General features: G+C 33.4%; 1 protein-coding gene across 3 annotated transcripts; it reads right to left on the reverse strand.

Moving 5' to 3' along the window:
- Positions 1-27,576, reverse strand: LOC102809451 (sulfotransferase 1B1-like). Of its 3 annotated transcripts, XM_085491561.1 has the most exons (7): positions 27,368-27,576; positions 22,733-22,952; positions 17,688-17,940; positions 13,591-13,717; positions 5,560-5,654; positions 5,076-5,247; positions 1-476 (listed from the first exon to the last, which is right to left on the reverse strand). In XM_085491561.1, exons 3-7 carry the CDS (start codon positions 17,862-17,864, stop codon positions 367-369), a joined length of 681 nt encoding a protein of 226 aa, XP_085347687.1. In that variant the 5' UTR covers positions 17,865-17,940; positions 22,733-22,952; positions 27,368-27,576; the 3' UTR covers positions 1-366. The 3 variants fall into 3 exon arrangements, with proteins under 3 accessions (XP_085347687.1, XP_077867263.1, XP_085347688.1); XM_078011137.2 differs by lacking the exon at positions 22,733-22,952; XM_085491562.1 differs by lacking the exon at positions 27,368-27,576 and having other exon boundaries at positions 22,733-22,957.
- Positions 27,577-27,689: the final 113 nt, after the last annotated feature.

Here is a 27,689-nt window from a genome sequence, read left to right on the forward strand (position 1 = left end):
TTGGTAACGTCTCAGTTTTTATTTCATTCATTTGTTATTTATAGGCAAGATTGTAATAGTTACGTAATTATTATTACGTTTTAACACTTTTGGTTGTATCTCTATATATCATGTCACCTCAATTTTATAATAAAAGTAATAATTATAGTTTAATTAATAGTGAAATAAAAGAATTGTGTAGATTATTCTTAGACCATTCTTTTTAGTTGAAATCCGATCTGATTTTTATTTTTTATAATGCATAATCACAGCCAGCACTCTCCAATTCTTTCATATCGTTTTTGTAATTATGTAATTTAGGCAATTATATCGACGACGGCAGGGGTGGGATAACCATAATACATTATAATACATTGATGTGTTTGTTCAAAATTCATATTTAAAATCTTCATATCCTTTCATTTCTTCATGGTACATTTTATCAAATGCTTCGTTTTGAGCAACAGTGAAATAATTCTTCCAGTCACCACTTTTTCCTATGAAAGGGAAAATAAGAGAAGAAACATGAGTGAAACTTCCAACACAACTGTAGGCATGGAAGGTTCAGAATAATGCATATGTTTGCAGTCATGAAAATTTGTTAATAATTAAACAATATACATTTATTTCACATAAACTGTAAATCTTGAGATCACTTTCATCTTTTTCATTAAAACATACCGATTTAATTTAAAGCAAAAAAAACATGTATAGAACATCTGTATTTTCTATCGACGCAGTACTGTTTCAGTATTTTTAAAAATGTGTTTGTAGGAGTAATTAAACTATTTATTAATGGAATTAAGCACCTTTTTAAAAAAAAGTGTTTATTGATAGAACATTTATGGATTAATGCAACCAATGCTGACAAAATTGAGTAAAAATAAACTATAGCCTGGGCTACGTTACATAATTCAACGCATACTGAAATGGTCATGTCATAACCCTCAGGAAATAGTTTTATGTTTTAGAATGTAGCGACCTATTAACAACATATCAGTACAATCTCCAGCAACAGGTGGTGCACAAATTAATTGTATGTACTCTTATATAGTCTTTTCAACTGGAAATCAAGTCACTAGGTTGTGGTTCCAATCACATCTCACGTGGCATTTAAAAAAAAAAACATTTCATTTGTTGAATTTAAAAAACTTCAAAAAACAAAAACACCAATGATGTTTCAACCTAAAACACTATACTATACATGTTTCATAAGTGTTTACCTATAGACATGTATGCAAGTTCTTCAGAGTAACCAAAACACTCATCTTTCAAACTGTTTTATTTTGAAGTACTTCAGAAAACAAACATGCATGCAATGTTTCAATCTAAAATACCGACTCTACATAACTCATAATATACAGGACAATTGTATATGCTTGAGTTAGTAAACTGGGTGACGCAGCGCGAGACAGGCGGTAATTAATCTAATGAATAGATTCATTTTCTTGATAGCTATTATTCTATTTACGGAGTCTCAAAGTTAATTCCATCTAATATGGTGATTATCATACACGAATTGCACGAATTAGCCTATAATCTAAACGAGCCCCTGTAAGTTTCTAATATAACACAACCATTTCATTTCTTTTGAGAAGCGTCATAAATACAATACAATATGAAAACTAATGAAAAATAATTTCAGTTGCGACCTTTTTTGAGATACTTTTTGTAAACGATGGTAATCACGATGAACACATTGCGTGTTTATGTAACCGACAATGTGTCGTGCGCACGTTCATTCCAAGATTGAATTATACTTTAGGGGACATGTGGACAGATGGCATATTCGTTAAAGAAGCAATAAAAACGTGGACCAAATGTATTTACATGTGAAAAGTGTACTCGATAGAGCCAGCGTCGTCAGTTGTGTTCAGCATTATCATTTGCAGCGACCTTCATCCATGCTATTATGTGCAAGTTGGTACTATAACTGACTTAGCTCATGTTCATGCATTTACAGGACCAGAGAATTCCATACTGCATAGTTTTTCTCTAAGACACGGTCTTAGTTACCAAATAATATTATACAGAATCTAACAGGAACGTGCAGTTCAACTCGTCTTAATAGTGTGTGGTCATTTTACTTGTGCATTATATTATAAGAATAATAAATTACATCACCTAATTCAGCTTCAAATATCGCATTGCTAGAAACAATAATGATAATTAATTGAACATTACTCACTAGATTTTGATAATATTATATAGTTTTTAGATTTAAGAGAAAATATTGGAGTGAGATGATTTTGCTAATATTGGAAATTAATTTCGACCTGCTATTATTGATTAATATTGGTTCATTGTCCCCTGTACCAGAAGAACTTTTATTAGGTAATTATACTTTTAAATAAAATACCACACTGCCCATTTGAGGGTCGATTTTAAAAGTGGTGAAGGTAAGCAATCAGGCCATTGGATGGATAGAAAAGTGAAAGGTGAATGAAATAACATGGATATAGTGCACATACGCTGACTCATGGATTGAGTGAGAACAGAATTGAAATAATGTAAATTTATTTCTAGTAAGAAGTTTCTCTGAAATTAATGATTCTTTATTTGTCTCACTAATTTTTGTTTTTCACAGAAATTTGATGTGCTCGGGTAGGCAGCATTCGAGACAACTAGAGATTGGGAACGTTCATTTATATCAATGAAGAAATAATTCAAAGATGTTATTTTTTGTTTGGGTTTCTACAGTTTCACGAAAAGTTTTAATTGCAGTAAACACACTTTTTCAGCTGTACAAAAATCTTAACTAGTTTGAAAAAAAAAACACTTCTTCATGCGATTGTTATTATTCTTTTCTAGTGCAATCACATTTCCAAAATGTGTGTCTGGTGAAATCATTTTAACACTTTTCAAAATGTGTTTTTTTTTGTAAAAGCACTTTTAACAGTGTTGTTACAATGAGCACATTTTAACACGTGCTTCTAGTGAAAACACTTTTAAAAAATGTTCATTATTGAATGTTTAATAAAAGTGTTTTCATCATGTACAATTTTTTCATAATTATGCAGATATTAAACACTTTAAGTGTTTTTAATGTTAGATTGACTCACAAACAGTAAAAATGCTTAATTTTAAGACAGTAGTGTTGGTAAAATAACGCATTTGCTATTTTAAGAAAACAATTAATGTGTTTAATTATAAAAGTGTTTTAAGAGTGAAGACGAACATCTATCATATTTTAAAACACTTAGATTTACATTTTACGCATTAATTCCAGATAGGAGATTCGTTATCTCAGTACACAAATATCAAACCCTAAAATATTAGGGGGGTCAGAGAAAGATTGCTACATACATTTAATCTATATTTAATTTATATTTAAGCATATAATCGATATTTAACTATTGTTATCGATAATTGATAAAAAGCAAAAGGACATATTCGTCAATCATCCCAAGATTATAGCATTTCAAATCAAGCAGATATAAGTATTTAATAAAAATACCTATCAAAACTGAACAATAAGAAACAAGTCATTGAAAATGACACAGTCCCCATTAAATTTTTGAAAGTTCTCTTTGTGCTTGTCATATTAAAGCAGGGGGGGGGGGTTGTCGCGAGCGTGTCCTTGAAACTTGAGTTCCAAGTGCCGTATACAACAGATAGTTTATTTACATCAAAACACGTGTTCCGTGTAGTAGTAATATGGCCAAAAATAAAAATATTTGGCCATCTTTGATCTGATTATGAAACACACTGATATGTATGATGTATGTGCCAAATACGAATGAAAATGGTACATAAATTGTGGAAATATAGTAGTAAGGCCAAAAAGTCAGATTGCTGTCAATCGGCCATCCTTGACCAGGTTTTGAAACAAATTGTCATGGACATGCATCCTAACATGTATAAAGTACATGTATGTGCCAAATTTGAATGAAAACTGACAGAGCACTTCCAAGATACTGCATAAAAAAACAAAACAAGATGCCTGCCAGTCGACCATCTTTGATCCAATTGCGAAATAAATCGTCATGGACATGTATCCTAACATGTATAATCTATGTACCAAGTTTGAATGACAACTGACAAAGCATGTCCAAAATACAACATTTTCAAAAAACAAGATGGCTGCCAGTCGGCCATTTTGAATCGAATTGCTAAACCACTGCATGTGCGTATGTCCCACATAAGGTACTAGGCACATGCAAAGAATGAACGGAATCGGTCCACAGGATTCTGAAATATTACTATTGACAGACTGACACACGAACGAACGGACGGACAGACAGACTCAGGAACTCACGGACGGTCGAGGACATGTATCCTAACATGTATGATCGATGTACTAAATTTGAATGAAAACTGACAAAGCATGTCCAAAATACGACATTTTCAAAAAACCAGATGGCTGCCAGTCGGCCATCTTTGATCCAATTGTGAAATAAATCGTCATGGACATGTATCCTAACATGTATAATATATGTACCAAATTTGAATGAAAACTGACAAAGCATGTCCAAAATACAACATTTTCAAAAAACAAGATGGCTGCCAGTCGGCCATTTTGAATCGAATCGCTAAACCACTGCATGTGCATATGTCCCACATAAGGTACTAGGCACATGCAAAGAATGAACGGAATCGGTCCACAGGATTCTGAAATATTACTATTGACAGACTGACACACGAACTGACGGACGGACAGACAGACTCAGGAACTCACGGACGGTCGGAGACATGTATCCTAACATGTATGATCGATGTACTACAGTCGACCATTTTGAATCGAATCGCTAAACCACTGCATGTGCATATGTCCCAGATAAAGTACTAGGCACATGCAAAGAATGAACGGAATCGGTCCAAGGGATTCTGAGATATGATTCTGGACGGACGCACGGACGGACAGGGACTAAAAATGTTATTTCATATCCACTTTATGTGGAAATTCACATTTCAAGTACTGTACATCATATTTGCATATTCACAATGAATGAACATATATGCAGAAAAACTAAAATTTGCAATAAAATAATAATTGTGTGCTTGATTCACCAAATATTACTGACGTGTTATTTGGTTTCTTGTAATAATAGATAGTTCGCTCCATTAATAAATATGCAAACACAAACTTGACGCACCTTTTCTTACATGATTCCCGTCTTTTTCCATAAAATCTTGAGCTACTGGGTCATTTTTGAAAAACTCTTGCATATATTTAAAATCACAAAAACGCATAACAACCTCCATTTCTTCTTCAGTCATTTGTATTTCTAAGAAATGTGCGATCTTGTAGTATATGTTCTTTGGATTCTGGAAAATCAATACAAGTTAATTAAGTGATCAATTATAGAATGGGTTATGCTGGGGAAAAGATTAAACACACTTAATAATCATTTTATCTTGAGAATATGTTTTGGTACAACTAATCATGTCAGTAGTAGTGTAGTTTGTTGAATGTTTACACATTTTATCCTGTGCATTGACTCATAACATATAATAAATATAACAGCACAGCTAAACATCATATCGTTTCATAAGGAGTCCACAAACTGTGCAGTGACTTTGTAATTACAAACCCTAATATACACTCCGTATTTATTTGAATTATTACGTTTGTTTTACCTTCAGCATGTCTTCATATTTCAGCCATAAGAATCCTGGTTGTTGTTTATATTTAGACCATTGTTTGACGTGCTCGATCGGGGAGCCATATTCAACTAGCAAGAGAATGGTTTATAAAGTATTAATTATAATCATTAAAAATTTTCATTTCATGAAATCCACTTTTTGACTCCCATGTGCGAAGCACAAAATGGGAGTCTTTGCAGTTAGTGTGTCTGTATGTGTGTATGTGTGTATGTGTGTATGTGTGTATGTGTGTGTGTATGTGTGTATGTGTGTCCGACTGTTCCACTGCTATCTCAAGAACCATACATCGGTTTTTGATGAAACTTGGTGCATAGATGCTCTGGGCCAATGCGCAGATTTGATTAGGTTTTGGTAAAAATCCATGCTCGTTAATTACCTAATTTGCATGATAATTAGCTAATTTTTAGCTGTTCTATGACTGTTCCACTGATATCTAAAGAACCACTCATTGGATTTTGATGAAACTTGGTACATAGATGCTCTGAACATATGCGTAGATTTGATTAATTTTTGGTAAAAATCTGTGCATATTAATTACCTAATTTGCATGATAATTAGCTATTTTTTTAGTGGTTCCATTACTGTTCCACTGATATCTAAACAACCACTCATTGGATTTTGATGAAACTTGGTACATACCGGGTAGATGCTCTGAACTAATGCTAGGTTTTGATTAGTTTTTGGTAATAATCCGTGGATACTAATTACCTAATTTGCATAATGATTAGTCAATTTTCGTTTTTTTCACTGATATCTCGAGTACTAATCATCACATTTCAATGAAACTTGGTACATAGATGTCAATACGACACTGCACAGACCTGATAGTTTTTATGGTAATATCAGTACATATTAATTACCTAATTTGCATAATTAATTAATTTTCAGCATTTGATATAAGTAGTTAGCATTACATTTCAATGAAACTTGGTACTTACATACTCAAGGACTATGCAGAGATGGATTGTTTTCGATAAATATTTGTGCATATTAATCACCTAATTTGCATAATTAGTTAATTTTCAGCTTTTCCACGGGTATTTCAAGTACTAATCATCGCATTTCAATGAAACTTGGTACATAGATCCTTTAGGACTATGCAGAGACCTGATTAGTTTTAGGGTAAATAATTGTGCATATTAATTACCTAATTTGCATAATTAATTTTCAGCTTTTCTACTGATATCTAAAGTACTAATCATCACATTTCAATGAATCTAGAATTATGCAGACCCAATTAGTTTCCAGTAAATATTTGTGCATATTAATCACCTAATTTGCATAATTAACCAACTTTCACATTGATATCTCAGGTACTAAACATCACATATCAATGAATGTACATGGATGCTGTAGGACAATAGACAGACCTGAATAATTGTGGGTTAAAATCTGTACATATTAATTACCTAATTTGCATAATTAACCAATTATAAGCTTTCACACTGATATCTAAAGTACCGTAAAAACTCCAAAATTTCGACCGGTTTTAAATAATTGGTGTTAGAAATGTGACGTGTTTTTAGAGTCAAAATTAAGGTGCATTTTCGGACGGTCGAATTTTTCAGAATAGAAATCAGCAAAAAAAAATGGGGATGATAGACAGTGTGCTTCATTAGTTTTTAAAAAATGCAATGTCCGTCAATTGACGTAAACTTCCTCATGTTTCACGGTAAAAGCAAAGGTCGTGGCCGAGTTGTAACTCAAAATCTAAACAAAGTCATCAATCAGTGAGTATTATGACAAGCAAAACAAAACATCAAGACGCGGAGAAGAGGTCAGCACAAAACTAATAGGTCAAAAGACAAAGCTGTCTCGCACTACCTCGGAAAACTTGCGAATGTTCGAAGTACAGGTACCCATTGGACAAAAGATACATGGAAGTTTAGTAAACTATCTCCCCGACCCAGTGCAATGTATCCGGTTAGAATCAAAGCTCACGTGTCCCTTATTTGAGGGACCAAATTCTGCCGTAAATTTGCCCTTGGATTAAAAAATAAAACGGGATTTAAGAAAATAAAATGGGACTTTTAAGGTGTATTTTGGCGTCATTTTTCGGACATTTCAATCAATCCTGCCGGCTAAAATAGAGTAAGTTTTACCGTAGTCATTGACGTCTGTCTATTCAAGAGTACACGTGTATGATTTTTATCGTGACTAGCGTGAGCGGGTAAGCTTCGTTTCGAGAATGAGCTGTTATCACTGTGAACAATGTTAAATTATTCTTCAGATGACCAGTTTATTTTTTAAAAACAACTAATTTTTTTATTTAAAAAAAAATCATGCCGTTTTCGCATCAAAATCCAAGCCAAAATATCGTACTACAACATCAATCTCTTCCACATTGCGTTCAATAACATTAACATATTTAAATAAGCTATGGTAATTTGAACACGTTGGCATCATCCAGCTTTTTGATTGGTTAATTAGCGATTTGACCTATTTGACCTAAGAGAACATGGCGGATATCCTACAGCATCAAACGTTTATACGAGACCGGAATCATTCGCTTACGATGAAACTAAGTTGACTTTTATTTGTATTTCATAACCATTCAACAAATTTATTTTGTGTATATTATTATAATCACTACTGAGTACAGTAATAATCAACAATTCAGAAACGCAGCATGCCGAGATTTTTATGTTCGTTTTTATTTGAAACTTCGTTTATTTAGAATATATATATTCGTTACCAATAAAATAAAAATCTCTCAGTCAATCAGAAACCCGGATTCATGCCTTCGAGGAAGGTCCCGTTTGAACGCTCACATCGTTTTTTTTTTCGTTTGGGGGAAAACTAAAACTGGTCGCAATTTTCGAATAAGAATGAGTCGGCAATTTTTAGTGGAGTCGAAAATTTGGAGGTAAATAAAACACCGAAACCCGGCAAACAAATAGGCGGTCGAATTTTTAGAGGGGTCGAAATTTTGGAGTTTTCACGGTACTAATTATTCCATTTCAATGAAACTTAGTACAAAGATGCTCTAGGACAATGTACAAACCTAATTAGTTGGGGGTAAAAATCTGTTCATATTAATTCCCTAATAAGCATAATAATTCATAATTTTTTGGTTCTAATCACATTTCAATTAAACTTGGAGACATAGATTTTCTGTTACATTGCGCAGACCTCATTAGTTTTACACTCAAATCTGGTCATATTAATTTTCTGATTTGCATAATTAGTTTTCAGCTAAGTAATTTCGAATTATATTTAATGTGTCTCCAATACTCTCAGCACATGGGAGTTCTTTCTAAGCTTTCTTTGATTTAGACTTAACATTCGGTTTAAAACCGTTTTCAATTTGACTGTGTAATTCTCTTTTGAGAAGTTGTTGTACAGACTGCTGAATTGATCATGGAGTTCTTGCCTTTCATTTGTATATGTGATATGAAATGTATTTTGTCTTCTGTTATTTTACATATTTTTAAAATTCTTTCATCAGTAAGTGTTGTGGAACGTTATAACTCCCAACTTCACTTTATAGGCCATAGCAGGTTAGTCTTAGTTTGGCTGATGTTTTAATATCTTGATATTATTTCAGAATGTTTAGGGTGCACATTCAATTGTATTATTTAAAAGTTTGTATGTGCATGGTTTAAGGATTTAATTTATTGTTGGTCTCATTCCAGATCTTGTATATTGATCTCTTGATGTGTCATAGAATTTCTGTGTTTTTTTTTTAATTTGGTCAATGTCAATATTGTAGTTGTTTTTGATTATATTTAGATAATGTAACAAAGAGTTTTTGTAACAGTTTTGTTTTAGTTCCATTGTAGCATCATCTGCAAATGTTATTGGTACATTGTAAATCAGGTTTTGATGGTAGTTGATTACTGAATAATTGATACCAGTGATATGTCGTTGATAAAGATATTGAAAAACGTTGGGCTCAATGGGCAACCTTGCTTAACGCCATTTTCTAATTCACAAGTTGGGTGATAATCTTCCATCCAGTTGAACTTTTTAACATTGTATAATGATCTATACATGTTGTATTTCTGTAGTTTGCATAACAGTCCATCTCTCCGGACATTGTCAAAACACTTCCTAAGGTCCACAACGCAGGTTTAAAGTTTCTTTTTTGCAGATATTTTTTAATTTAATCATTATGCTCAGAGGTATGTAGTTCAGTGATTTTTTCTGAAACAACATGATTTTGTGTATAGCATTAGTGGTTTCTAGATATTTAACAATTTTTCTTGTATTGCTGTTTGTGGCAATGCCACAGTAGTTAGAAGGGTTAGATGTATTGCCTTTTTGACTCCCATGTGCGAAGCACAAAATGGGAGTCTTTGCAGTTAGTGTGTCTGTGTGTGTGTGTGTGTGTGTGTGTGTGTGTGTGTGTGTGTGTGTGTGTGTGTGTGTGTGTGTGTGTGTGTGTATGTGTGTATGTGTGTCCGACTGTTCCACTGCTATCTCAAGAACCATACATCGGTTTTTGATGAAACTTGGTGCATAGATGCTCTGGGCCAATGCGCAGATTTGATTAGGTTTTGGTAAAAATCCATGCTCGTTAATTACCTAATTTGCATGATAATTAGCTAATTTTTAGCTGTTCTATGACTGTTCCACTGATATCTAAAGAACCACTCATTGGATTTTGATGAAACTTGGTACATAGATGCTCTGAACATATGCGCAGATTTGATTAGTTTTGGTAAAAATCCGTGTATATTAATTACCTAATTTGCATGATAATTAGCTATTTTTTAGTGGTTCCATGACTGTTCCACTGATATCTAAACAACCACTCATTGGATTTTGATGAAACTTGGTACATAGATGCTCTGAACTAATGCTAGGTTTTGATTAGTTTTTGGTAATAATCCGTGGATACTAATTACCTAATTTGCATAATGATTAGTCAATTTTCTGTTTTTCCACTGATATCTCAAGTACTACCGGGGTAATCATCACATTTCAATGAAACTTGGTACATAGATGTCATATGACACTGCACAGACCTGATAGTTTTTATGGTAATATCAGTACATATAATTACCTAATTTGCATAATTAATTAATTTTCAGCTTTTGATATAAGTAGTGAGCATTACATTTCAATGAAACTTGGTACTTACATACTCAAGGACTATGCAGAGATTGATTGTTTCGGATAAATATTTGTGCATATTAATCACCTACTTTGCATAATTAGTTAATTTTCAGCTTTTCCACGGGTATCTCAAGTACTAATCATCACATTTCAATGAAACTTGGTACATAGATCCTTTAGGACTATGCAGAGACCTGATTAGTTTCAGGGTAAATAATTGTGCATATTAATTACCTAATTTCATAATTAATATTCAGCTTTTCTACTGATATCTAAAGTACTAATCATCACATTTCAATGAATCTAGAATTATGCAGAGACCCAATTAGTTTTTGGTAAATATTTGTGCATATTAATCACCTAATTTGCATAATTAACCAATTTCCAACTTTCACACTGATATCTCAGGTACTAATCATCACATATTAATGAATGTTTATACATGGATGCTGTAGGACAATAGACAGACCTGCATAATTGTGGGTTAAAATCTGTACATATTAATTACCCAATTTGCATAATTAACCAATTTTAAGCTTTCACACTGATATCTAAAGTACTAATTTCCATTTTAATGAAACTTAGTACAAAGATGCTCTAGGACAATGTACAAACCTAATTAGTTTGGGGTAAAACTCTGTTCATATTATTTCCCTAATTAGCATAATAATTTATAATTTTTTGGTTCTAATCACATTTCAATTAAACTTGGTACATAGAGTTTTTGTTACATTGCACAGACCTCATTAGTTTTACAATCAAATCTGTTCATGTTAATTTTCTGATTTGCATAATTAGTTTTCAGCTAAGTAATTTCAAATTATATTTAATGTGTCTCCAATACTCTCAGCACATGGGAGTTCTTTCTAAGCTTTCTTTGATTATGTTTTGGCGTGATTATGTTCCTATTCCATAGTTCTGGGTAGTGCTCTTTAGAGATCATAAGAGTATATGGTGTGCTTGTATATTTGAACATCTATGAAGGCATTCCATTAATGCTACTAGCTTTCCCTATCTACAGTTTTCTTAATACGGCATTTATTCCTTGTATTGTAATTTGTTCAGCTATTCATTTGCATTCATATCATCTTCAATTATTTTTACTTTTCTACTGGTTGATGTACTTTTTGCTAATTGATTGGAAGTGTTTACTCCATTCTGTGTATGAAGTCTCTAAGACTATTATTGTTACGATGTGTATACTCTTGTATAACATTCCATAATTCTTGTTTAGTTATTAGTTTAGTTCATTTTTCATTTAGAGAACTTTCTTTATCTTATGTGTTCCATTCCTGTCGTTTCACATACTTTTTTTAATAGTATCTATCTTTGTTTAATAATTATATGGATGTTTCCTCATTGCCTTTGCTGAATAAATAAGTTCTTTTTTCGTTGAGTTGCTTTGTGCATCGCTGCATCACTTGTTACTACTTTGCGGATTTCTTCCAGGCTTAGATTTTTTAATTGAGCAATTGTTTGCAATATTCTCAATCATTTATTGGAATTCCTTTGCTGTGTCATGTGCAGTGCAGTTTGTATATGTCTTGTCTATAAAAATAATTATTTTATTTTAGGTTATAGATTTGTTTTCTACTGATCATTTATAGCGTTCTGGTGATGATGGTGGGAAAGAACGTTGTAAATTTCTTTGAATGTTGGGAGTTTTCTTTGAATGTTGGGAGTTCTACCTCCATTGGAGGTGATGGTTGTGTAGTTGTAGATACTTGAGATGTTTAATTTGTAGAAACTTTTGTGTAATGATCTCTCTTTTTAACCAAGTGAACCCATATTTAGTTAGAACCTGTATCGCTATTTCTGTTTTCTTCTTGAATGTCTTATTTGTTTCTCAGTTTTTGCATTGATGCGAGTAGATCCAGCTCTGTTTTCAGTTTCTTTCTTCCTCTAGCTCCATTCCGAGGGTATTCAGTGTTGCTTGTATCATATTTTGAATGTTTGATTGTTATCATTCTGATGTTGTCCCTATAGTAATATGTGTATTTGTACCCTATAACTTGTCTGGTTAGTCGTGCTGATAAGTGGACATTGCTTCATAATTGCAGACATTGCTTCACAATTGCATTGATGTTGATGGTGAATATTCTTGTTCCATTTGACTTTCCTAGATGAATACCATATGTATGCAGGTTTTTAACATTTATGTGTGTCATGTCGATTTTATATACTTTGGTATTACATGATTGCATTATGAATTTGTTCAGTGTTTTCACTGTAGCCATTGTGTCTGCATTCCACATTTCCCTTGGGAATACTTCACATAAGTATATCACAACATTTGGTAATCTATGTTGTTTTGTTTCAACTATATATATGTATTAGGTTATTTGTTACGGTGGTGCCGTCTATTCCACTGTCTATGTCATTGCCTGCAATGTTTATAGTGACGCTCTGTAGGGTTGGTATTGATGAGTGTCAATAGTAGTACTGTCAGTTAATATGATTTGATTTGTGAACAGTTCTCTATTTTTTATCTTGAGATGTTTGTGAATCACTTATCAGGTGCCGAACTCCATAAGATATCAGATTGTCTGATAGTGGTGAAGATGCTCGTCAATATTAAACATTGTTTACTACATTCTAAACGTTGTTTATTTAGACGACATCGTTTATACCAAACTACGTTATTTAGACGTCAGAGAATAATAATAATATATATAGTTTATTTAGAGCTGAATATCAATCAAATAATGCCAGATGACGCTCACAATACACATGAATGCTTGATGAAATAAATTCTTTAATGTGGATTTTAATGTGTGAACATTTGGTAGATGATTCCATAGTAAAGAAGATGAATATGAGAATGATTGGCCACCATATGAAGCTTATAGTCTCTAGAAACGATGTTATTATGTATTATGAATATGGCGTTTTTTATTATATTAAGTTTGAGATGCTTTTCATAAACACAAGGTATCAAATTACCATTTCCTTTCAGAAGTTCTTCAACAAAATAATCCCAGCTGGTCGGCTTCCCATATACTCGACTTGCAAAATGCATGAAATACCACGAAACAGCCACGTCTTTTGGATTACGCTGTAGATAGATAGTCTGAAATAAAAGATAATAGGATCTTTATAAACTAATACATGGCCATTGGTCTGAAACAGTGAATACAAAACATTTAAATTATTGACAATATTTCAGCGGCTTCCCTCCTAAGTTTCATAGCATTAAATACAAACGCAGCTAAACGCTGTAGAAGTACATCATTTTGAGTAATTCAAGAAATGTATTGACAGTTGGTGGGGTGCAGTAGTAGTGTGGGATATAGAGACATCTAATGTAATTATAAAAATTACAAACTAATAAAAAATGGAACTCGTTTTCAACAGAATTGATATTGCAAAGCTCGCACGTACGTTGATCTCTTTCTAGATGACCTCTGTCTTTTTCAATTCGTAAACAATGTGATGAACATCGTAGCCGAGCTAGTGATTGCATATGGGTTCGAATATGAACAGAAAACAAATATCCTTCTGGTTCTATGGTAGTTTTAAATTGGCAGTAAGTATCTAACTTGTATAAAGTACACAAGTTAGCCCGCCATACCAAGGAAATATACTGTTTGAATCGTTCCACAAATGTATTTATAAACACATTAACATATTACAAATTGAAAGTAAATATTAGATGTCACTGATCCAGGTGTGTTTTGTGCTGGTTCCCGACTTTTCGATATTGTATAGCACATTGTAACATTTTTTGGCGTACCTTGAATTTGCCATGGGAATTAATTTTGCCCAATATTTAATGCAGCGTTTTGCTGAGTACAGATAGATAGGTTATCTCTCACATCCTCTTAGAATACTACTATTTGGTGATTTATTTGAAACACCAAGAAACATTCTACAGGCGAGATATTGGACTCGTTCCAGATATTTACACTCTCTAAAACCCCAGATTCCCGCCCTATACGTTAGTATTGGTAATATCATTGTATCAAAGACCTTAAAGTTGGTTCTATAGGATAGAGGGCGTAAACAATTCAGAACTTTAAATGAACAAAATAAATCTATTTTCGCTTACTGCGCCAATAGTTTTGTTGCCATTGACCAGTGATATTTGTAGTATAAAATGGTGTGGACCTCCATCCCTCCATAAACCCACTTTTTGTTCCCCGCCCTTGAAAAAAATAATTTTGGTCTTGTCCAAGTTTACAAACATACTCCAGCGCTCACAATAAAATTCTAGTTTATCTAGTAACCTCTGGAGCCCAACAACTGAATCTGATTCAATTAAATCAGGAGATAATTGAATACCATGGTGCTCCGAATTATTCAGCTCATTGATAAAGAAGGAGAATAGGGATGGACTTAACAAACAACCCTGTCCAATAGGGCACTGGAAGTATTCAGTATATCCGTTTGAAGTTTTGACACATCATTTTACATTTGCATACATAGTATGTAATACCTTAAACATCTTTCCATTTATTCCTCCTCCTATAATTTTCTCCGTTTCTTAGTTATATATTTTTGAACAATTGCCTGAAGGATAAATATGTTGTCAGTTGTCGAGTATCCATGACGAAAACCCGCCTGTTCTTCATTTATTTTCCCCAAAGCATCTGCCCAAAAGTTTAAACGTACATTAAGAATTGACGTAAAAATTTTCCCAAAAATATCAAGTAGCGAAATTGCCCTATAACTCCCTGGATCAACCCTCGACCCCTTTCTATATATAGGTATGATGATTGTATTTGACCAGTCAGCTGGTATTTCGCCAGAATCAAAGATCTTATTGAACAAGACGTGTAGATATGGCAATAGTAGATTTACAGAAGATTTAAAATACTCAAACCATCAAATGGCACTCCATCAGGCCCTGGTGATTTATCATTCTTGGGCCGATTGATGCTCTCAATTATTTCTATTTCAGTAATTGGGCCATTTAATATGTCCCAGTCAATTTCATTTGCATAACTAATTACGTTCACGGATTCCAAGTAACTTAACAGTTTGCTCTGATAGACGAATTCATAACTTATAGGTGCACAAGAAAAGAGTTTTTCAAAGTAGTCACGTCATTGGTTTGCTTGTATGGCCAGTGGGATATTATTACTGATTGTACTATTGCGTCTAATTGTTGACCAAAATAGCTTAGAATTTGTTTGAGGCTACATAAGGTTAGCTCTTTGGTTTTCCAAGTATTCACGTTTTGAATTTATTACGAACAACCTGGTATTCGCGTGAATGGTCTTTATTATTTGTTTGGCGGAATCTTCGTAATAGTTTACGTTTCCTTTTATATGCACTGCATTCTGTGTCAAACCATATTGGCTGATCACGCTTAGTACGTTTATTCAATCTAATCATGTGACATTTCCCAGCTGCGTCTTTAACACACTATGGATTATCTTAGCACAGACTGTGTTTTCAATATCTGGAGTTTCTAGAATAGCATTTAGTTTTATTTATTGTGGCCTCTGAACAGATAGTTTGCGTGAAAGAAATTGCACGGTTCTCCACTGAGACACATTTCTTCAGAGTACCGACTTTATCAGGGATTTGAACTTTTTCATTCAGCCTGCTGCAGCATGGCAAACTAAGGTCAAAGGCAAATGGTCATACTCCCCCGAATATCAATAAAAAAATCTAGCACCATATAAAACAATGACGATGAGACAAGAACATAGTCAACAGTGCTTGTCACATTGTGTGTGATGCAGGTGTAGTCTCCTACACCTGTATCACTTCCCATTTCACCGTTTAACATATGAATACCAAAAGTACAGCAGCGATCTAAAAGTGAACGTCTGAATAGATTAATTTCTTTATCTTTTGAGATACATGGTACTTATGAGAAATCTTCCACATAGCCAACCAAACTGTCTAACACAAATTGGGAAATATCATCTAAAATGTGATCAATTTCATTTAAAATCATAGCTGATAATAATATGAACATCTGGGTGGCTTGTCAATATACTTGTTAATTCAAACTCTAACAAGTTGATACTGTTGTTAGTGTCCAAACTGTGGTAGACTGCGGATGTTTGTGGCGGAATATAAACACCACTGTATTGAACAATTGCCCTTTGAATAACAAGCAGCCTGTCGGCTGAGATAGCTCCGCTGTTAGCAATGCACATTTCAATTAAAGAACAGAAGATATCATTAGAAAATGAACAATATGTATAGTATCAAAGCAACGGGACTTGCTGTTTTCAACAAGAATTCAAAAATATCACTTGTCACCAAAAATTACAAAAATAATCATCAAAATTAAGTAATTGAAGATATCACCACGAAATTTACAAATCTAAAAGAGGTCCACATGTAGTACCTATATAAGTAATATCAAGCAATTGAATTGCTTTTTAACAAGAAGTTGAAAATATCACTTTTTACCAAAAATGACAAAAATATTCACCAAAATTAAAGAGTTGAAGATATCATTATGAAATGAACAAATCTAAGAGAGGTCTACCCAAGGTACATATACACCAAGTATCAAAGCATTCAGACTTGTAGTTTTCAAGAAGAAGTCATAAAGGTAAAACATTGACACGGACGACGACAGACAATCACTCATATGATAAGCTCCGCTCGACAAAGTTGACAGCGGAGCTAATAAAATAACACAATCGTGTAATGTTACATGTATACGTTTAACGTATCTAGATATGCAATCCTTAATTAATACACAAACTTCCCCGCAAATTGCCCATGTTTTGGAGATCTTGGTCTTGAAATGCCAAAAACAGTGTAACCAAGAAACTGGGTATTATATTGGTCATGGCTTTCTGCCCATTTTTCTAATAGTGAAATTACATATATATGATACTTAGCAAGAATGGCTGTTTTGATCAGTTAGGTAGTAATCTCTGCTCATTGTAAATTGGATTTCTCGAAGATTGAAAGTGATGTGTTTGGCATTTTACACAGTGACGGTTTTGTTGACAATGTTTACTATTTTATTTGTTATACATCTTCCTCTTTCAGGAAACTGTACTATATGCAATGGCATTTTGTATCTTATAAATTGTAATATTTGGTTTAATATGTTGTTTCATTACCTTTGGTTTCTTTTCATGATACTGAGTTGGCAGAAATTCTGGTAAGAGGTGTGTTCCAACATCTCGAGGTGATGATAACGGCCTTGCGTTATATTTTTCAAGGGCTGAAGTATATTTGGATAAATTTGGAAAATCCGCAAAGGGTCCCCACGATAGTGTGATATATAGTTCATTCATAAATGCATGACGACATCCAACGTTGACTTATTCAATGTCATTATTGCTCGTACAACTCTTGTTAACCAGTACGTACCTAAATCAGGGAAAGATAAACTTTGATTATGGCATCAGCCCATATGTCTAAGCATCTTGTGTTATAAACACATCATTCAAAAAATCAAAATAATTTAATCAGACTTGGATTGTACTCATTGAACACAGATTCGGTCAGAAAAGTCTTTTTGCAATATACTGCAAGTATTAGTTGAGAAAAATAAATAAGGATGTGTAACAGTTGTAAGTGTCTTATTATATGATACCTAACTGTAGTTGATCTAACAAAGAACACAAAAGAAACGGCTGAATACTAGTAATTGAACTAAACATAACAGCTGACAAGTATACAACACTACATAGTTAAATCAGTAAGAGAATCAAAGAAAGCGTGGAAAGAACTCCCCATGTGCTGATATTAGAGACACATTACAAATAATTTGAAATTACTTGTATTTGAGATATTGATGGAAAAGCTGAAAACTAATTATGCAAATTGGAAAATTAATATGAACAGATTTGAGTGTAAAACTAATGAGGTCTGCACAATGTAACAGACCATCTATGTACCCAAAAATTATGAATTATTATGGAATGGAATAATTTAGATATCAGTGTGATAGCTTGAAATTGGTTAATTATGCAAATTGGATAATTAATATGCACAGATTTTAACCCACAATTAATAAGGTCTGTTAATTGTCCTACAGCATCCATGTACAAAGTTTCATTGAAATGTGATGATTAGTACTTGAGATATCCGTGGAAAAGCTGAAAATTAACTAATTATGCAAATTAGATAATTAATATACACAAATATTTGTCCCAAAACAATCAAATCTCTGCATAGTCCTTGAGTATCTATGTACCAAATTTCATTGAAATGTAATGCTTACTACTTGAAATATAAAAAGCTGAAAATTAATTAATTATGCAAATTAGTTAATTAATATGTACTAAAAACTATCAGGTCTGTGTGTCCTGTGACATCTATGTACCAAGTTGCACTGAAATGAGATCTTGAGATATCAGTGGAAAAAACGAAAATTTACTAATTGTTATACCAAAACTAATCAAACCTAGCATTAGTTCAGAGCATCTATGTACCAAGTTTCATCAAAATCCAATGAGTGGTTGTTTAGATATCAGTGGAACAGCTAAAATTGGCTAATTATCATGCAAATTAGGTAATTATTATGCATGGATTTTTACCCAAACCTAATCAAATCTGCGCATTGGCCCAGAGCATCTATGCACCAAGTTTCATCAAAAACCGATGTATGGTTCTTGAGATAGCAGTGGAACAGACAGACACGCACGCACGCACGCACGCACGCACGCACGCACGCACGCACGCACGCACACACACACGCACGCTGCAAAGACCCCCATTGTGTGCTTTGCACATTGGAGTCAAAAATATATATACACCGTGGTATACACAAAGCGATGTCAGGTATTTTTGAAAGAGTGAGCTCCACATCTGGCACTCGCCATATATCATTCTGACTCATGATCAAATGATTGTTGTTTGAAACAGTCGTCGCAACTTTTCAATCTATAAATCATGATTATTAAACAACGATTAAAAATGCTTGATTGAACGAACCTACTGAAAATATTGCTTGCTGAATTAGATTTGTGACTGTGCATGTTAATCCATCATATAAAAATATAAGTATATGAAAACAAAAACTTTGTAATCTATTCAATATTTGTCTGTAAAATTAGTATAAGGACAATTATTTTATCTAACCTGGGCTTAATCTCGTTACTTAAGTTGTTAATGAATAATATTATTTCCAGTAAGCCCAAATTAATAAAGCACTTATTTTTTTTTATTTAAACAATATTTTTATTTCGTTTCAATAATAGACATACAACACAAAATATTACATTACATAATGGAAAAAGGAAGGAAAATAAAAAGCACTTATAACATAATAACAAATGCTATTAGTTTTGATTTGTCTGCAGGGATAACGTCGACTGTTGTTGGATGCTTAAAATTCTACAATAAACCTAACATGTTATAGCCTATTATTTAATTTATTTCAACACATAGACTTTAGTTATGCATGAGTGGTCCACTTGAATTTGAAATGAAAAAATAAACTTTGTACATGTGAATTTTGATGTGCCTTTGGTTTGTTTATTTATGGAGGGCGAAAATCCGGTGGTCTTTTCACAAAAAGTTGGATATGCAACCTGAATCACATACCACAGTGAAATATATATATATATATATCTGTTCAATTCTTTTAAAAGATCGCCCTCATTAGACCAACAATTCTCAGTTTGTCCCAATTAGACTGCATAATGAAATATGTACAGACTTAAAGCGAGGGAGTCATCACCTGCGCATGCGTCAGATGATATAGCGTGTCATTGTTTACAAACAAGTGTCTACTCATGAGCCTTGCATTTTCAGCATGTGTTGTTATCGTCGCTTGGAACTCAATTCCCGCGCGTGCACAGGTGAAGACCCTCCCGCTTTAACTGAAATGCGTAAACAGAAACAATATTTGTTTAAAGATGCAATATGGACAAGAATTGACATTTATTTTTACTCTTTAATTTATTTCACTCTTTTAAAGTGAATTAACCACATATAATCATAGTTTACCTATTCAATCTAAGGCATTGTGCATTCAAAATGCCGATATGTTCAATATTGGCAACATGACAGCGTTTTAAAGAGTTTGTTTGTAAACATAGATTGAATCTGCCTCGATTGTTGGAGATACGGGTCATGTGATTATGAACACATAAAATGATGACGTCATAGCGGTCATAGATCATCGCAACAATGGCAACATTATTTAAAAACTTGTGTGAAATGGACACTAAAAAGTTAGTTTCACAAGGAATGCTTTCTCACAGACTTAAACATCGACAAACACATTGGGCATAATACACAGATGGCGCATCGGTGTTGATTCACTGTTGACAGTTTTCCCGGAGTGAAATGTACAACATACGCAGGTAGCTAGGCAGACAATGCACTTATAAATAAACACAAAAATGAAGGCGTGGAGGACAGCTAGTTACAATGTAGTTAGTGCTGGATTCTTTTATTACCGTCCGGAATACTGGTAAGTAATGAATAATGTTTTTCTATCCAAACTTTGCTATCCAATTATGCAACTTTATGGTTTTTAAAGAAAATACCGCTACGGTAGACCATTTACAAAAACAACTGAACAATTTGCATGCAAATGTATGATTTGTGTGTATAATGCCCTAAGATGTTTCTGTTTTACACATCTCCTCTACCAATGTAGCTATTGCAGGTGGTGGTATAAGAGCATTGTCAGCAGAAATGTGTCTCTGGTCATCAGGTTCATGTACCATTGGTCTATACATCCATATCTGTCAGCCATTCTGAGATCCAGACTGTTGGTTTTTAATTTAGCAATATGAAAATAGGTCTTGTCAGTTTTGATTGGTGCCACCAACCATCGACCACTTTTCTTATTGAAGGTTCTTTTGTACCTATATACATGTATAATAAAAATACATTATATATCTGGCAGTGTAACCACGTCACACAGGTCACCATACATACTTTGTAATATTGTAATATTAAAGTTTTGGTTCAAATCATATTATTTATATTTATGCATTAAGATACAACATCCTTAGAAAATATAGCTTTTGTACTCTCCATTCTGTTTTTTTGGCGATCCGCTCTGCTAGGAATGCCCTTAAAATCACTTTTGTGTGTTTATGTGTGTGTGTGTGTGATTTCCAGTATTTTCACATATTAATTTTTCTGTGAAATTTTTGGCTTGGCCTTCACCATAGTTATAAGGAAAAATTTGAAAAAAAAAATTGGCCCACCATTGCCATAGCAACAGCAGAAAACTGTTTTTTTGGATAGCTTTGCGCCAAATAAATCTCCTCTTACAAATTTTGTATAAAACACCTCAGACATAGCTCATTCTACTCAGCTTGAGTGTGGGCATAAATTTACCTTTTTTTATGTATAATTTCATTACAGAGAAAATTGACTTGAAAGTTGGGGTAACTTTTCACCAGCAACGTCTTTTGCTCTGTGATTTTTTTGGCTTGGCTGATTTTGTCCATACTTGACAGGCAGGTCGTACCGTCACTAATTGAAAAAAAAACCTTGGCCCACCACTGCTATGGCAACAACCAAAAACTGATTTTTGAATTCTTTCGCCCCAAATTACAAGTCTTGTAATAGCAGTGTTCAAATGATCATGCTTTTTATTTTGGCTACATTGCACACTGGTAGGAAATCACCAGCGCCGACATTGTTACACTGTATCAACATAATCCCAACTTTGAAGGCAGCATTTACAGTTCATTCATAGTTCAATCTAGAAAATACTAATGCAAAACGGTTGGAAATAATAAATTTAACAACAGAATCTGTCCTAACAATAAAATAAAGTAACTTCTAAAAACTGAATATTTTTTGCGAAATTCGTATACAAGACTCGGTTTTAGTTACAAACTGATGTTTAGCTTCACGTTCATGTCCTACCATGGCAACAGCCAAAAACATATTGCTTGTTTTTGGAGCGGAACGCCAACCAGCCTACTGGCTTGTCCTTATTATTTCTCTATTATAATGTATATTGCGGTCTATTGATGCAAGGCGGTTCCTTGCTCAATAAAATGGGAGGATGTATACATGTAAACCATTTGCTAGCATATTGCAATATCTGCTGTTGAAATGTTTCAAGCTCACCTATCTTCCTGTAAAGCAGTAAAAAAGTGGTTTTCTAGCTTCATACTTTCATCAATACAATTTCCTTCTAATAATATAGACTTGTTCAAAATATCTTGATTTTTGAGCTCACCTAGCATTCAAGTAGTAAGGTATCTTCTTCAGAAAGTTTTTATCAAACACAATATGACACAATGCATCAAGTGCCTTGGTTCCTTCTGCAACCACTCTCCGGCACCACTAGCTTCTTCTGTTAAAGGGACATGCTGGCACTGGCCATTTCCAGCCTGGTCCACAATCAAGGTTCACTCATGTTCATTGACAACATGGCATATTAAGCTACTCCATATTCCCTGTAATGAGAATAAATATAAAACTGTCTGCAATTTCTGCTTTTATGTGTATTTCCATTGTGGGACACAAAAAGAAGAAGTAGTAATGTCCAATAGAAGTCATTTAAACAAAGTATTTCCGTGCACATTAAACTATTATTGAACAAAAGCCATTGTCAACGACATAGTCCCTGTTTGTATTAGCCTCTATTAGGATTGACAGGTGACAGTACAAGATGGGAAGATGGGAGGATTGAGATTACAGCGATTGGAAGATCATAGTACAGAGTGGGGAAGGTCATCTATAAATATAGATATATCTGTAAAACTTGTAATAGTAATCATCTAATTAGAATGTAGCAATGACTTTTTAAAGAAACAATTTAAAGGAGTTCAAAAGCAGGTGTAATGTAAGTGTGTAATATGTAAGTTATACATGCTGCTTATTTTCAATGATCTGATACTTTTATTCACATTTTTTAATTTATTTTTTCATTTGTCAAAACTATTGTGAATTTGTTTATCATGAACTACAACAAATTTTCCTAATCAATCCGATGAAATTACTAGAAATTATGTCTGCTCATCCCTCCTTTTTTTGCTGAATTGTTTAAGCTCTAATACCAGCACTGTCCTTTAATATGGTAAAACAAGCAAACATTTCTAGTAGATATTTGTTATTAAATTTATATCCCAGCTGCTTCTGCCTATTTTCTCCATTTTGCTAAAAAATAACTCCAGAACATCTGCTATATGATTCGTCTATACTTTGAATTTGGATGTAGCTGTTGAATAGTCACATCCTTAATGAGTAAATTTATTCACTTCATTCATATGCATATTTGCATACGCTACCAGAAGTAAACTAACGGCACCTCTTTTGAATCTTTGATTTGAGTCAGAATACCTACATTGGTTGATGAATGTGTCAATATACCATGCCATACAAAAGCGTTTGCATCATTTTCTCAAAACTTTTTAGTTGTTTTGTGCAACCTTGGCAAAGGCATGGCGAGTTTTGTCCACAGTAAGTCCAATGGAAGCAGAAAGTCAATCAGCATACATGTTTGATGACGTAGTATTGTGGTTTTTAGTTCAATTCAAATACATTTATGCAGGATTTTAGGGGTTGACCAGATAGCAAGTGACAAACATATATGGCACAAGTCATCGGGAGATTTACTGATAATCTTTTGAGGAGTCTGTTTTGATAAAGGAGTACATTTGTTGGTAACAATCATTTCGAAGTGTGCATTTCTGCTGCGATTGAGTCACAATCATAATAGAACATTTTATCAGTTTTCTTTCATGTAATCTCTGACAAATTACCAAACACCAAATCCATTCATCTTGTGACGTTCATTTGGGGATGAGAAAACATCCCGTCGCTGATAAAGGTGCCAGTGAATAATATTCCAGTCAAACATCGCTTGGCTCAAACAAGGAAAAGTATTTTATCTATTTTACCAACACAACAATCTCAAAATAAATAGATTAATTGTAAATTGATGTACTTTGACTTTGAAAATGTGAATTCAAAATAGAACAAAAATACAACACCAGCAAAGGCCTACATGATTTTGTAGCATTTAAATCACCTACACACTTATAGACGGGCAGACAGACATTTGTACAACACTACCTACCGTACTTTGATAATTTTCTTGATAAGAATCTTAGAAGTATGTTATATGTCTATGGAATGCTTCATTTCTGAATATATATCGTCTTCAAAAAGTAAATGAAGATTAGTTTATTTTAATTAAAACTGAGACAGCATGTTCCAGTGATGTGATGAGGCCATCATCCAATTTGTGGATGAGCATTAGTCACAATCAAGCAGCTGCAAGCCACCTGGAAATTGACCCCGCCAACCCATGTGAAAGCACATGGATAGGTGCATAAACAAAATGTACCCGTGATGGTAGTCAATACAAATAATACTCCGACCAACAATCAGTTACTTGACAATACAAAAAGCAAAAACAGAATATTCTCATCTCAAACACCAAAATTAACACAGATCCATGCTTTAAACAGCTACACTGTACTGACTGTTCTGTCGGTGGGCATATTTCGGTAAACGACAACTGCCTGACAACTGCCTGACGACTGACTGTTGCCACTATATTGTCATGAGTAACGATACATGTAAACAATGAATTATTAAAGTGAATGTGAAATATCTATGAGTGGTGGTCTGCCACCATCGAGAGTCCAAGTCCAGATGGAATATGGTGTGATAAAATTAAATTCGTAATGCAAAAACAAAACAAATGTCTGCGTATCAGTCAACTTACCAAACCATAAAAAACTTTTCCACTACCACATGGGTTTGCAAATTCACTTCTGACTTATTCATGGTCTTCAAAAATATTCATTTTCCTGGTATTTCTTCTCTCGATGGTGCGTTTTTTTTACGGAGTTTGTAACGTAAAAGTCATCCTTTGCGACAATATTTGCATACCACTTTTATTGAGAAAAATAACATTTTGTCCCACCAACAGTTTGGTTTCAGAAAAGGTTGTCGTACAACTGACAACCTATTTATATTGAAAACTATTATTGAAAAACACACCAACAACAATCAGCATGAAAATACAGTGAATGAAAAAAAAGAAGCTAAAGCAAACAAACAAAATTTATGCCTGTTTTGTAGACCTGAAAAAGGCTTTTGATAGTGTTTGGCATGATGGTCTATTCTGGAAACTATTAAACAATGGGGTGACAGGTAAAATGCATCAAATTATTAAAAGTATGTACAGTAATATAAAATAAAAATGAAAGATGGACTAACCAATCAATTTAATTCAACACTGGGTGTTAAACAAGGGTGTAATCTGAGCCCTTCACTCTTCAACATTTTTATTAATGACATAACTAATACCCTGGACCATGAATCATGTGATCCACCAAATTTAAATAACACACCAATCAGCTGTCTAATGTATGCAGATGATATAGTTATTTTTTCTAAATCCAAAAGTGGCCTCCAGAATGCCCTTGATAATGTCTCAAAATACACACAAAAATGGAAGCTCGCTGTGAACACAGAAAAAACAAAAATTATGGTTTTTAATAAAAATAATAAACTCTATGACAGTGATTTATTCTTTTTCGAAGGGAATGCGATTAACATCGTGAAAAATTATAATTGTTTAGGTATTGTTCTCAGCCCTAATGGAAAATTTAAAGCTACTATGAAACATCTGAAATACAAAGGAATGAAAGCATTATTCTCTTTGAAAGCCAATTTAGGTCATAATGAAAGCCTCAGTCCCTCATTATTGTTATCATTGTTTGATAAACTAATAAGACCAATTCTTATATATGGATGTGAAGTATGGGCTGAAGAAAGTTCATTCAACTCTACTATAGAAGATGTACACCTCAGCTTTTGTCGCTTCATCCTAGGCGTTTCAAAAAACACTCCAAAATTGGGAATTTATAGTGAGTTGGGTATATATCCTATCGATTCATTCATTAAAAAACAGTTAAAATATACAAACCACCTAAACAAAATTCAAAACCCCATTATTAAGGAAGCCTTCCTACTTAACAAGACTATAAAAAGTATGTGGTACAATGAACTTAACTCAGTACTGAAATCTACAAATACAACACTATCAGATATTGACAATAATGAGCTAAAATCTTCACAAATGTCGCGGATATATGATAAAATAAAAAATGTATTTATAAAGCATTGGATTAACTCAATTAATGATGATAACAGACAAAACACTAACACAAAAAACAAACTGAGGACTTACAAAAAATTTAAAATAAACTTCATTTTGGAAAACTACTTAATGAAGCTAAAAAATAAAGAACTGAAAAGTACCCTAACTAAATTCATATTCACAATATCTGAAATACAGCTTTGCTATTAGACAGCAGCACCTACTTAGTCATTGACTTTTTGTTTTTATATTCAGTTTATAGTTTTTTGTTGGAGTTTCATTTTACTTTATTATATATTTCCGTTACTAACTTCAATTTAGTCTGTTTTTGGTTGTCTTTAAACTATTAGCCATTGTAATTTGATTAATTTGTATCTGTAATTTTTGTTGTTGTTGTAACCTTTAACCTCCTTCAGTAGGTTGTTATGAGTTAATAAATTGCTGTTGCTCCGAAGTTGTATTGACGCATGCGCATTATCAACCTATGACGTTTGAATTTCTGTGTTTAGATTAATTTTGACTGCGTTACAAAAGTTATGCTTTTAGATTCTGATAAATCACATTACAGTCTCTTCTATAGTTTAGTATCAAACGACTGTGAGTAAAATTTCAATTACTCGTCCATATTGCATCATTGCGCGACCTGGGCAGTGTACCTGCGACTAACACTTTACTGGGTCATGGAATTCTGTAGTCAGTGCCACCTCAGCGTAGATTATCAAAGCTATATATAAATATGATAGCGTAGCTTACCAGATCTCGGGTATGTTACAATGAATACGTCATCACTTCGTACACCGAATTTTTTTATCTTCTCAAAATTATTAGTAACATTTAGCATCAGATATCCAGGGCGTACGTAATAACAGTGGTCCCATGGCGGTTTGGCGTCTATGGCTGCCATAGTAATGAATCAGAATAGAAAATATCTCCAAATGGCGACCACGAGCAGCATTTAAGGTCAATGCAGAGATATCGTGTCACGTGCTGATAAATACACCAAAATAAATGTTTTCTGCACAGTGTCACTAGAGGGCGCGATGATTTAGACAAGTGAACAAACTTTCAAAAATGT

The sequence above is a fragment of the Saccoglossus kowalevskii genome, chromosome 16 (assembly GCF_978046115.1).
Source record: "Saccoglossus kowalevskii chromosome 16, keSacKowa6.1, whole genome shotgun sequence".
Classification (NCBI taxonomy): domain Eukaryota; kingdom Metazoa; phylum Hemichordata; class Enteropneusta; family Harrimaniidae; genus Saccoglossus; species Saccoglossus kowalevskii.